The sequence below is a fragment of the Thalassophryne amazonica genome, chromosome 11 (genome assembly GCF_902500255.1).
Source record: "Thalassophryne amazonica chromosome 11, fThaAma1.1, whole genome shotgun sequence".
Taxonomy (NCBI): domain Eukaryota; kingdom Metazoa; phylum Chordata; class Actinopteri; order Batrachoidiformes; family Batrachoididae; genus Thalassophryne; species Thalassophryne amazonica.
Window position 1 is genome coordinate 27,768,454 of NC_047113.1, and position 14,203 is coordinate 27,782,656.

Genomic DNA, 14,203 nt, shown 5'->3' on the forward strand with positions numbered 1-14,203 from the left:
GTATTCCTTTAACTTTAACTAGTAATGACTTCATGACTTTCTTTGCTAATAAAATTGTAACTACTAGACAAAAAATTACTCATAACCATCCCAAAGACGTATTGTTATCTCTGGCTGCTTTCAGTGATGCCGGTATTTGGTTAGACTCTTTCTCTCCGATTGTTCTGTCTGAGTTATTTTCATTAGTTACTTCCTCCAAACCATCAACATGTCTATTAGACCCCATTCCTACCAGGCTGCTCAAGGAAGCCCTACCATTAATTAATGCTTCGATCTTAAATATGATCAATCTATCTTTATTAGTTGGCTATGTACCACAGGCTTTTAAGGTGGCAGTAATTAAACCATTACTTAAAAAGCCATCACTTGACCCAGCTATCTTAGCTAATTATAAGCCAATCTCCAACCTTCCTTTTCTCTCAAACATTCTTGAAAGGGTAGTTGTAAAACAGCTCATCTGAGAGATCATCTGCAGAGGAATGGTCTATTTGAAGAGTTTCAGTCAGGTTTTAGAATTCATCATAGTACAGAAACAGCATTAGTGAAGGTTACAAATGATCTTCTTATGGCCTCAGACAGTGGACTCATCTCTGTGCTTGTTCTGTTAGACCTCAGTGCTGCTTTTGATACTGTTGACCATAAAATTTTATTACAGAGATTAGAGCATGCCATAGGTATTAAAGGCACTGCGCTGCGGTGGTTTGAATCATATTTATCTAATAGATTACAATTTGTTCATGTAAATGGGGAATCTTCTTCACAGACTAAGGTTAATTATGGAGTTCCACAAGGTTCTGTGCTAGGACCAATTTTATTCACTTTATACATGTTTCCCTTAGGCAGTATTATTAGACGGCATTGCTTAAATTTTCATTGTTACGCAGATGATACCCAGCTTTATCTATCCATGAAGCCAGAGGACACACACCAATTAGCTAAACTGCAGGATTGTCTTACAGACATAAAGACATAGATGACCTCTAATTTCCTGCTTTTAAACTCAAATAAAACTGAAGTTATTGTACTTGGCCCCACAAATCTTAGAAACATGGTGTCTAACCAGATCCTTACTCTGGATGGCATTACCCTGACCTCTAGTAATACTGTGAGAAATCTTGGAGTCATTTTTGATCAGGATATGTCATTCAATGCGCATATTAAACAAATATGTAGGACTGCTTTTTTGCATTTGCGCAATATCTCTAAAATTAGAAAGGTCTTGTCTCAGAGTGATGCTGAAAAACTAATTCATGCATTTATTTCCTCTAGGCTGGACTATTGTAATTCATTATTATCAGGTTGTCCTAAAAGTTCCCTGAAAAGCCTTCAGTTAATTCAAAATGCTGCAGCTAGAGTGCTAACAGGGACTAGAAGAAGAGAGCATATCTCACCCATATTGGCCTCTCTTCATTGGCTTCCTATTAATTCTAGAATAGAATTTAAAATTCTTCTTCTTACTTATAAGGTTTTAAATAATCAGGTCCCATCTTATCTTAGGGACCTCACAGTACCATATCACCCCAATAGAGCGCTTTGCTCTCAGACTACAGGCTTACTTGTAGTTCCTAGGGTTTGTAAGAGTAGAATGGGAGGCAGAGCCTTCAGCTTTCAGGCTCCTCTCCTGTGGAACCAGCTCCCAATTCAGATCAGGGAGACAGACACCCTCTCTACTTTTAAGATTAGGCTTAAAACTTTCCTTTTTGCTAAAGCTTATAGTTAGGGCTGGATCAGGTGACCCTGAACCATCCCTTAGTTATGCTGCTATAGACGTAGACTGCTGGGGGGTTCCCATGATGCACTGAGTGTTTCTTTCTCTTTTTGCTCTGTATGCATCACTCTGCATTTAATCATTAGTGATTGATCTCTGCTCCCCTCCACAGCATGTCTTTTTCCTGGTTCTCTCCCTCAGCCCCAACCAGTCCCAGCAGAAGACTGCCCCTCCCTGAGCCTGGTTCTGCTGGAGGTTTCTTCCTGTTAAAAGGGAGTTTTTCCTTCCCACTGTTGCCAAGTGCTTGCTCACAGGGGGTCGTTTTGACCGTTGGGGTTTTTCCGTAATTATTGTATGGCCTTGCCTTACAATATAAAGCGCCTTGGGGCAACTGTTTGTTGTGATTTGGCGCTATATAAATAAAATTGATTTGATTTGATATGTCTCAATAATCGAAAATGCACCACAAAACAAATGAGGAATGAATGGGAGGAAACTGGAGTCAACGTCTGTGACCGAACTGTAAGAAACCGCCTAAAGGAAATGGGATTTACATACAGAAAAGCTAAACGAAAGCCATCATTAACACCTAAACAGAAAAAAAACAAGGTTACAATGGACTAAGGAAAAGCAATCGTGGACTGTGGATGACTGGATGAAAGTCATATTCAGTGATGAATCTCGAATCTGCATTGGGCAAGGTGATGATGCTGGAACTTTTGTTTGGTGCCTTTCCAATGAGATTTATAAAGATGACTGCCTGAAGAGAACATGTAAATTTCCACAGTCATTGATGATATGGGGCTGCATGTCAGGTAAAGGCACTGGGGAGATGGCTGTCATTACATCATCAATAAATGCACAAGTTTACGTTGATATTTTGGACACTTTTCTTATCCCATCAATTGAAAGGATGTTTGGGGATGATGAAATCATTTGCATCTTGCCATAGAGCAAAAACTGTGAAAACATTCCTTGCAAAAAGACACATAGGGTCAATGTCATGGCCTGCAAATAGTCTGGATCTTAATCCAATTGAAAATCTTTGGTGGAAGTTGAAGAAAATGGTCCATGACAAGGCTCCAACCTGCAAAGCTGATCTGGCAACAGCAATCAGAGAAAGTTGGAGCCAGATTGATGAAGAGTACCGTTTGTCACTCATTAAGTCCATGCCTCAGACACTGCAAGTTGTTATAAAAGCCAGAGGTGGTGCAACAAAATACTAGCGGTGTTGGAGCGTTCTTTTGTTTTTCATGATTCCATAATTTTTTCCTCAGAATTGAGTGATTCCATATTTTTTTCCCTCTGCTTGGTCTAAAAAAGTAACCGTTACTGACTGACAATTTTTTTTCCTGATTTCTTATAGTGTTTCTTAAAGCCAGAAAGTTGCCATTTGAAATGACTTTAGTTTTGTGTCATGTCTGTGATCTGCTTTTTTCTACAAAATTAAACAACTGAATGAACATGATTCCATAATTTTTGCCAGGAGTTGTATTCATTGGTGCATTAATGGTTTGGCAATATCTGACAAAATATGACCAGACTGAGTAGGTGTATTACAATATACTGGCTTATATCAATACTGCATCAGACTTAAAAGATCGTTCCAGTCGATTTGGTTACCGCCTATGACACACGTGTCTTTTTGTTCAAAATTATTAGTGGCATGTTGAAAACAGTATAGAACACAACAAAATAGAATTAAACCAATATAAATGCATACTGTGAACATCTCTGGTAAGCTAGCTGTGATAGAAGTGACGCTAGCTTAGCATTAACCAAACCAGCTAACATCCAGCTTTGTTTCTCCCAAACTTAACTAAAGAACAACAAACAACAAAAATGAAGGTTTACAACATCCTGAACAAGTAAGTAGCCAGTACAGAAATGTAACAGTAAACTGTCAACGATATATGCTGTAAGTAAACATAAAAAACAAGAATTTTAATGTTTGTTAAAACACAGTTTGACTATTTAAACTGCAGTGCCCCTTTTAGCCATTTGTTGAAAAAGTGATTTCTTTCACGCTGCAAAATTGCCAAAAGTGAGCAGAGAACTCTGATTGCTAACGTTTTTATGTGATTGTTGTAAGTAAGTGAACTTGTCCTTTAAGGAACAATCACACTTTTGCCACATATGTCGTACATCACGTCCTGTGACGCTGACTAACAACCTGTTGTGTCACCATCAGACAGTGAAGCGCACGAGTCAGCACACAGTCACGTCTGACAGGTGAAGGTAGATGAATGTTATAGCTACCAGAAATTCTGGTTCTGTAGCTGCGTTAATGCGCGTGTGCACTCATTTTACAACAACATAATACCTTAATGAGGAGGATCTTCTCGTTGGTTTGTCTTTGAAAGAGTGTGGCCTCTTCTATCTGGAAGTGAACCCTCTCCAGAGCGACAGAAAGTTTGTCCTGTCGGCAGCACAGATAGACAATCAAATAAACCAGATTACTGAAATGAACACTTTATTTCATCGATGTCTTTGCTCAAGCAACAACAGTCGTCTTTATTGTGAGTCACATGATGTGGAGCCCTTCGCCAAATGAACTCTGCGTGCAAGAAAATGGAATTTTAGCTTCGGGAAAACATGTTAGAACACACTCAGCCTCTCAGGCGCTGAACAACAAACAGAGAGTTCACATCGCACCGCTGAATTCTTCTATGACACAAAATATGAAGAGCCAAAGAGAGGCTGATTTTAGTACACTGTTAAACCAAATGAGTTGAAAACACCAAAAAATGTTTGTTGTAACAGACTACCCAAGAATATTTATGTTATTTTATTAAAATACAACTAAAAAGTACATGTATTTTCATTTACCTAACTTTTTTTGTAAAATGAACTCAATTCATTTGAGTGAAATCAACCCAAATGAGCAGAACGTCCAAAAGATCTCAAGTATGTTGCAGGAAGACACAAAAAGCAGTGACTTAATGATCCAGTGATGGTTTATGAAGTTACTGCTTAAATATATCTGTTTTCTCTTACATGCATGGGGTTACTAAAGCACACTCAGATGGTATACTGCGTAGTCCGAAGGCATCAATAAAAAGAATATTGGTTAAACAAATTTATATTTTAAAAAGTACGCTGTTCTGGAACGATGTTGCAGATGATAACGTGTATTATTCTGAAACTCAACAGTTGGTGGAACAAACCTCAAATAATCCCGTGTGGCAAAGCGTCATTAAAAATGACTAAACTCAAACATACTTGTACTCCAACCCCATTAAAAAATAATAAAAAATGTGTACTGTGTTGAATGTGATTCAAGCCTTTTTTTATTTTTTGTTTGTTTTTGCACTTAAAATTGTTAAATTCTCTTAAATGTAATACTGCATGTTGAAACAAATGCAAATATCTAAGTTAATTTGATCAGTATTTTAAATTTCTTTTCTTTTCTTTATTTATTTCATTCATAAAATAAAAACAAAAACACAAGAGTAATTACAATTACCAAATTACCATGAATGAAAAGGAGCAGAAAGAAGTAATAACTTATGACATCTTCCCCATCATACACAAGAAAATATAACAGTTCCATCAAACGTTAACAGCTATATGGCTTTTTTAAGACACAATACTCATAACGCATAACATAGAGCAGTTTAAAAAGCACTACTCTGAAATTTCATATTTTTTCAACACAGACAATTTCAAGTTCTTTTTAAACACATGTATTAACTTAGAATTTTTTATTTCATTGTCAAGACTGTTCCATAAACCAACACCTCTGACTGAAATACACTTTTCTTTAGTTGTAGTTCTATACCTGGGTTTTACAAAAAACTTCAGTTCCTTTCAATTCATATTTACTTTCTCTTTTGGTGAATCTATTCTGTAGATTAATAAGTATTTTTTAAAAGAGCTTTGTACATAGTTTTTAAAATATTCATTTCACTGCAATAAAAAGATATAAATGTAACGAATTTCAAATATTTACATTCTAATAACTTGAGTGCATACATAGTAAGTCTTAAAATGGTCTTGATGCCCGTTGGTGCCAGGATTGAGCTTCGTAATGCCATCACGAACTGCTGTGAGATTGGGTTGATCAGGATAGATAGAGTCTGACGAATTTTTCCACTCCCAAATTTGACAGCTGTGTAGTTCCAGTGTTGGAACAAGGCTTTAAACACGATATTTCAGCTGCCTCGCAACCTTGCAATTTATTTTATGTTAAAGAGTTTAGGGTTAGGAGGATAAGCCTTATTCTAACCCTGAACCAACCTGTGTCAAGCACCTTCTGATAAGGGTTAGGGTTTGGATTTGAACAGTACTTCCCTACCAAACCTTTGCACACTTGCTGGTGTCTTGCTCAGTGGCAGAATTCCAATATGTTCCATGCACAAATCTGGAATATTTCCAGTTCACACGATACCTGAAAAATGTACAACTCTACCTGGATGGGGCGCCAGTCCGTCCCAGGTTACTATTCACAGCTGGGTGGACTGGAAGGAAGCAGATAGTGTCTTCTTGTCCGACAACACAGACAGGAAGATCGGGTCTCAAACCCAGATCTATACAATTCCTATCCCACTGAGCTCTGCTTTGAGTACATAGAAAAAAAATGAGGTATCAGTTGTGTGAAAGTTTTTGAGTTTTATCAACATATTCTGGTTTGCAGGGTGTGTTCTGTTTATTAATAACACTTTTTAAAATTGCTAAAGCAAGTTTCATTGGATTTTTAGGGATGTTTGTCAAGTCTCAGAAGCCTGATCTTATCAGAACAAACAGGGGAGTGGCGAAGCAGCGCCTGGAATAACAATAACACACTCCCTTCTTCTGGAGCCTTAATGCAACAGTATGAACTCATAATCCAGAACTATAGGAAACTATTTTCAGAGTTGCCTGGGAGCCATCAAAAAGAACAGACTGTTTTTAAAGCAATCAGCCAATCAGTTTCAGCACCTTATAATTCTCGAAGGCCTCGGTAATGGGGATGACGTTGTGGGTCTTGTGGTCCCGGGACATGCCGCACACCAGGCAGATGGGCAGCTGATCGTCCTCACAGTACAGCTTCAGCTTCTCCTCGTGCTCCTCGCACATGTCGGAGGTCGTGCGCGGCCAGTGGCCGATGGAGGAGGCGACGCTGCTCATGCTGGAGCCGGGCTCCCGCTCGTCCAACTCCTCTTGCGCGCCTTCCAGATGCAGCTGGTGCATGCCCGCGGCCTCGTCCACGGTGCGCGCCCTGCGCACGCTGTCCACCACGTTGCACAGAAGCGAGTTCGGTCGCAGTTTTCGTGCGCACGACTTCCTGCACTTGGGACAACTGGACAGCTCGTCAGCTTTGGCCTCCCAGCACTGGATGATGCACGCCTGGCAGAAGTGGTGCCCGCACTCGAGGATGACCGGGTCGCGGAACAGCTCCAAACACACCGGGCAGGTGAGCTCCGACTGCAGCTCCTCAAGCGCGCTGGACTCCGCCATGCTCGGCTATGCGCCTAGCAGCCAGGAGGAGACAGGAGGAAACAGGAGAGGAGGAGCAGCTGCTGGTGACAAGTCCAAACTAGAGCCGTGCGCGAGTCAGCGCGGAGGGGAGGGATCGGTGCGCAACAGACGGAAGACGTGCTGAGACAGGATTGAAAAAAAGAAAAGTAAAATAAGGACCGCGCCAGGTCAGGCTGGTGTGTCTCATATGTCTTCTGGGACACTGTGACGATGTGTCACTGGTGGTGCAACAGTCAAAAGTTGCGCTTTGCGCACTTTCTCGGATCACAACCACCGAAGCCTATAATTCCTTCAGTGTTTTTTTTTCGTGGGTGTCTTGTTGGCTTCCTTCACCAGGCTCCTTGTGCAGATTGTCCCTGTACATCCTTACCCTGGACAGATTGACCATATATACCGTTTGTATTTATGTTTGTGGGGCGTAGTCATGGCCAAGTGGTGAATGCACTTGGTTTTGGTGCAAAAGGTTCCCGGTTCAAACCCACCATGTAATTATGTCAATATGGACATCTGGTGTAAAACTTGTGCCAAATCAACATGCGGATCCACTTTGGATCTGCCGTGGTGACCCACAGTGAAGACAAAGGAGCTGCTGAAGGGACTTACTTTCCTGTTAATGTTTGAGGGGACTAAAGTCCAAAAGTGATTTGGAAACATTCACGTATCTTCTGTATCTTCTGACTCCTCAAAAGAAAACATGATAATTTAGTTATCAGGGTGCCCTTAATTATGCATATCATTGTTTTTAGATTCTATTTCATGTCATGGTGTACACACACACAAAAAAACTCTTAGAATTTACATGATTTAAATTTGTGCACCAGTTGCACATGATCAGAATGTGTCCAAATAACATAATGTATTTATGTTTGTGAATTTATTTATATATATAGGGCAGCACGGTGGCTTAATGGGTAGCACTGTAGCCCCACAGCGAGAAGGTCATGGGTTCAATTCCCACCTGTGGCCTTTCTGTGTGGAGTTTACATGCGTGGGTTTCCTCCGGGTGCTCCAGTTTCCTCCCACGTCCAAAGACATGCGGGTTTAGGTGGACTGTAATCTTTAAATTGTCCGTAGGTGTGTGTGGGTGTGACTGTGTTGGTTTGTGACAGACTGGCATCCTGTCCTGGGTGTACCCCACCTCACGCTCTGTGACTGCTGGGATTGGCTCCAGCCCCCCGCAACCCTTAATTGGACTAAGCGGTTGAAGATAAGTGTGTGTGTGTGTGTGTGTGTGTGTGTGTGTGTGTGTGTGTGTGTGTGTGTGTGTGTGTGTGTGTGTGTGTGTGTGTGTGTGTGTGTGTGTGTGTGTATGTGTGTGTATGTGTGTGTGTGTGTGTGTGAGTATATATGTGTAAAATGTTGACCTTTTTCTAAAATGGAATATTACAGAAGACAGCACGGTGGCTTAGTGTTTAGCACTGTTGCCTCACAGCAAGAAGATTATGGGGTCGATTCCCACCTGTGGCCTTTCTGTGTGGAGTTTGCGTGTTCTCCCCCTGTTTGTGTGGATTCCCTCCATGTGCTCTGGTTTCCTCCCACATCCAAAGACATGCAGGTTAGACATCTTTAAACTTTAAATAGTCCAAAGGTGTGAATGTGGTTGTTTGTGGACCTGTGACAGACTGTCAGCCTGTCCAGGGTGATGGGACTGCTGGGACAGGCTGTAGCCCCCCGTGGCCCTTAATTGGAGTAAGCAGGTATAGAAAATTGATGGAAATATTATAGAAAATATACAGGTGCTGGTCATATAATTAGAATATCATAAAAAAGTTGATTTATTTCAGTAATTCCATTCAAAGAGTGAAACTTGTATAATGTATTCATTCATTCCACACAGACTGATATATTTAAAGTGTTTATTTCCTTTAATTTTGATGATTATAACTGACAACTAATGAAAACCCCCAAATTCAGTATCTCAGAAAATGTGAATATTGTGAAAAGATTAAATATTGAAGACACCTGGTGGCACACTCTAATCACCTTTAAATTGTCTCAGTCTAGTTCTGTAGGCGACACAATCATGGAGAAGACTGCTGACTTGATGTCTTGTCTAGGCTAAAAACAAAAAGGACTGGACTGCTGCCGAGTGGTCCAAAGTTATGTTCTCTGATGAAAGTAAATTTTGCATTTCCTTTGGAAATCAAGGTCCCAGAGTCTGGAGGAAGAGAGGAGAGGCACAGAATCCATGTTGCTTGAGGTCCAGTGTAAACTTTCCATAGTCAGTGATGGTTTGGGGTGTCATGTCATCTGCTGGTGTTGGTCCACTGTGTTTTCTGAGGTCCAAGGTCAACGCAGCCATCGTAGAGCACTTCATGCTTCCTGCTGCTGGCCAACTTTATGGAGATGCAGATTTCATTTTCCAACAGGACTTGGCACATACACACAAAGCCAAAGCTACCAGTACCTGGTCTAAGAACCATGGTATCTTTGTCCTTAACTGGCCTACAAACTCGCCTGACCTTAACCCCATAGAAAATCTATGGAGTATTGTGAAGAGGAAGATGTGACACACCAGACCTAACAATCCAGAAGAGCTGAAGGTCACTATCAGAGCAACCTGGGCTCTCATACCACCTGAGCAGTGCCACAGACTGATCGACTCCACGCCACGCCACATTGTAATTCAGGCAAAATGAGCCCCGACTACGTATCCAGTGCTGTACATGTTCATACTTTTCAGTTGGCCAACATTTCTAATTTTTTTTTTTTTTTTTTTTTTTTTTTTTTTTGTATTGGTCTTAAGTAATATTCTAATTTTCTGAGATACTGAATTTGGGATTTTCATTAGTTGTCAGTTATAATCATCAAAATTAAAACAAATAAACATTTGAAATATATCAGTCTGTGTAATGAATGAATATAATATACAAGTTTCACTAAATCAACTTTTTCATGATATTCTAATTATATGACCAGCACCTGTATATAAAATTACAGAAAGTTATACACACACACACAGTAAAATCATATCATTTGACACCAAAGGTAAAGATTTCTTTTGTGTCATCTCATGTCTGCTGTGTAAATGTGCATTTATTCTGAATCAGAGGGGATGACGGCTGTGGGATAAAACATTATTTCAACAGTTTGACTCAGTAATGTTGACAGTCTGTGACAGTGTGAGTCAGAATCAGAAAATACAAACACAGAGGAAGTCATTATTGGCACATCAGCTGTGCTCACCTCTGGACAGGTTAGAACTCATGATCAGTGACAAGAAACCGTGCCGCAGTCCCACTGATGTGTCTGTATTTAGCGTCTACGTGCATTGTGCTTCTGCCACAGAGTGACGTCTGAGTGATCACTAGAGGACACGATAATCACTCAAACACTTCTCACACTCACAGGATCTTCATCGTGTCCCAGGATACCAGTTTTGGAACAAATGGTCAAACTATATTCATGTTTTGTACAATAAGGTGTTTGTTTGCTTCTGAGTTGTTTTTGTGTCTTGGTGGCTTCCCTCACTATTCTCCTTGGATGGTCACATAGTTTTTGAAAACTGCCTACTTCAGATAGATTTACCATACTGTTTGTATTTCATAGTGAATGATATAAATTAACTTGACATGTATCGTACTGATTTGTCTCAAGAAAACAGGCTGTGAAAGTGAGAATTTCTAATGAACCATAATACTTAGTTTATCCAGTTACTCAGGACATCTGAAAATGGAGACACTGTGTAAAAATGGCTGGAATTACTAAATGATTGTGTGATATTTTTGGTAAAAAAAAACAAACAAACAAACAAACTTGATTTAAAGCTAACAGTGTACACTACAAGAACACCTTAATTGTTTCAGTTTAACTCCGTTGTGTTGGTGGTGTGGGCGGCACGGTGGATTAGTGGTTAGCACTGGTGCCCCATTGCAAAGCTCCTGGGTTCGCTTCCCACCTGGTTGTTTCTGTGTGGAGTTTGCATGTTCTCCCCATGTTTGTGTGGGTTCTGGCTTCCTCCCACCTCCAAAGACAGGACAATTGCTGGCTCTAGTTGTGAGTGTGTCCATATGTGGCTCTGTGATAGATTGGCGACCTCTCCAGGGTGAAGCCAGTGTCTCGCCCAGGGACCACAGGCTTCAGCTCCACCATGACCCTGAATGAGAATATATGTGGTGGTGCACCGACGTAATATTAGAAGGGAGAAGAAGGCAGGAAGAAAAGTGCCACTGTCCAGTTACTAAAGGACGTATGATGAGATATTGTTTCTCTTTTGGTTTTTCAGGGTCACTACATCAGATCCAGACCAGGTTCTGTTCCCTTCCTGACACATATGTTGATATCAACACAAATGAACACATAGACTGAAAATTATCGTCATGACTCGGATCTGAAAAAATACACAGATTGACCTCATGGTGACTCTATAATAAACCACATTTGTCTTTTGGCGATAACATTATTTGACAGTTCTCTCTTTGACTTGATAAAGGTTGGAAAGACCTTTCCTCTGATTGGTTGCTGTGTGGAAGTTGGTTTCATGACTGCATTTAGTGACCACTCTTATTCAGTGACTTACTCTTATTCAGTGACTTACTCTTATTCAGTAGAGAGACGTCGGATGCGGTCCGATTGCAGGGTTTCTTTCTCAGGTAGATTACAGCAGGAAAGGTTGCTTTTGTACAAGTATGTGTTGCTTTTTGATGATACACCATTTGAGTTCATAGATTGTGTTGTCTTTCATGTTCCATATGTATTTTGAAACCACAGTGTCACGTGAATGTTTTCGGTTGTGGTTGCTGTGTCTTGATTTAAAATCACGCTGCGGTGGTTTATTATAGAGTCACCATGAGGTCAATCTGTGTATTTCTTCAGATCCGAGTCATGACGATAATTTTCAGTCAATGTGTTCATTTGTGTTGATATCAACGTATGTGTCAGGAAGGGAACAGAACCTGGTCTGGATCTGATGTAGTGACCCTGAAAAACCAAAAGAGAAACAATATCTCATCATACGACCTTTAGTAACTGGACAGTGGCACTTTTCTTCCTGCCTTCTTCTCCCTTCTAATATTACGTCGGTGCACCACCACATATATTCTCATTCAGGGTCATGGTGGAGCTGAAGTTTTAGGTTTATCGGATTTTTGGGGTGTTTGTAGTATATTACATTACTTGTGAGACAACCATGGATGAGAGGGAAAAGGTGTTGTGTGTCGGGGGGTGTGGCTGGAGGTTTTGGTGTTGTTTTCTTTTCTTTGCTCCTCAGGTGGCATGGAAGCTGATTTGTCTGTGGAAAAAAGGTGCTGACTGAAGAATCCTCACCCTCGTCAATATCATGTGAGGCACCTGGGACTGGTGCTCACGTGCAGCCCTAAAGACTTTCAGCTGTAGCGGATAATTGGATGGCATTCTGCTTTTAAGGCATGTGTGAATCAAGCAGAACTGCCGGGAACTCGACCTTGTGATGTTCGTTTGTGAGACGCTGAGGACCGCACCTGGGTTTGACACATTAAGCCTGTGAAGCAAGGAAGGGTGAGGACACATGCTGTCAGCACACAGTAAAGGTAATTAACTGTTGGACTAATTGTAGATAGTAACTTGATGTTTTGCTACATAGTATACGTGAAATTGTGATGAGAATGGTGTGGCTTGCTTCTCACTGCTGTGGCGTGCAGGATAAGTGATCCTCCACTTATTGTGAGAAGCTGCTCATGTGCATAAAGATAAAAAGTACAGACCTTGATGTGTTGCTGATAGCATGTGTTTTGTGAAAGAAATTGCTATAACTGCTAACGTACCTCACATCTTCTGTGCTTCAACAGAGAGTCAGTTTGTCGTGTCCACCTGGGGGGTGTCTGTTTGATGGTAGTGAGTCCAGGAGCACCGGACTGCTCTCCCCATGAACACTGGAGAGCGTGCCAGCAGTCACTCCTCTTGAAGGACATTGGGTTGGGGTTTTTTTGTATAATTTATTTAGGCACAGGTGAAAAATAAATTGTTTTTTTGTTGATGGAACCGCTTTCTGGTTATTTTTAGTGCTGGGTCCTGTCTGACGCAGGTTCGCTCCTCAATCTGCGTCGACACATAACAAAAGGTCCTTGTTTATATATATATATATATATATATATATATATATATAGTAAATGGACTGCATTTATATGCCGCTTTTCCGTCTGCATCAGAAGCTCAAAGTGCTTTACAGTTATGCTTCACATTCACACAGACACACTGATGTCAGGGTGCTGCCATGCAAGTCCCTCACTACACACCGGGAGCATCTAGGGGATTCAGGACCTTGTCCAAGGGCCTTTAGTGATTTTCTGCTCAGACTGGGTTTTGAACCAAGGAACCTCTGGTCTGAAGCCCAACGCTTAACCACTAGACCATCTGCCTTGGTGTTTGCTCTGCTCCTCCTCCTCCCTTTCTGTTTATCCAGGTGCCACATCACAGAGCTGACTTTCATCACCCGTCTTCAGTCACCTCACCTGTTTATAAGCCCTGGTTCAGCCTCTCCACGTTCGACAGGAACTCAGTAAATGCTACGTGGTACCTGGCCTCTCTAAATTGTTAGTGTTCATGTTGTTTAGTCTTACCTTTCTGACCAGTATTTAGTTCTCTGTTCCCCCAGCGTTCCTGTTCCCTGTCAGCTCTGTGAGCGGCCACCTGCCATCGCACCTGTTCTGGTCCAGTCTGTGTCTCTGACCTCCTGTGTCTCCTGCACTATTCCAAAGCCTTTTGTATCATGATTCCAATAAAATTGTAATTTTTTTTACTTTTCATCACAGCTCCCTGCATTGTGGGTCCATTCTTGGTTTCATTGGTTCAACCATACCCCCTTAGGCCTTTACATATTTTAATTTGTTTCATACCATTTCAAACACACAGAAGTAATTTGGAATTCTCTATATTAAAATTTCTAAAATTGTGTTCCTTAAATGCAAACTGAAAGCAATTTATTCATGAAAATTAGTGACAGAGAAACCAAAGCGTATTGAAACCCTGAATCAATATGAAGCAATGGTTCAGTGTTTTGAAGCTCTGATACAATTATATATGGCGACATCTGCTGGCCAGTCTTTAAAATAACATTTG

At 40.9% G+C, this 14,203-nt stretch overlaps 1 protein-coding gene across 1 annotated transcript in view; it reads right to left on the reverse strand.

Moving 5' to 3' along the window:
• The window catches only part of LOC117520408 (zinc-binding protein A33-like), a 36,374-nt gene extending 29,205 nt beyond the window's left edge, over window positions 1-7,169 (reverse strand). The window contains exons 1-2 of the mRNA XM_034181752.1: window positions 6,629-7,169; window positions 4,032-4,127 (exon numbers count right to left, since the gene is read on the reverse strand). Of these exons, the coding sequence (XP_034037643.1) occupies window positions 4,032-4,127; window positions 6,629-7,147 (615 nt within the window). The 5' untranslated portion in view covers window positions 7,148-7,169. The remainder of the gene's footprint in view (window positions 1-4,031; window positions 4,128-6,628) is intronic.
• Window positions 7,170-14,203: the final 7,034 nt, after the last annotated feature.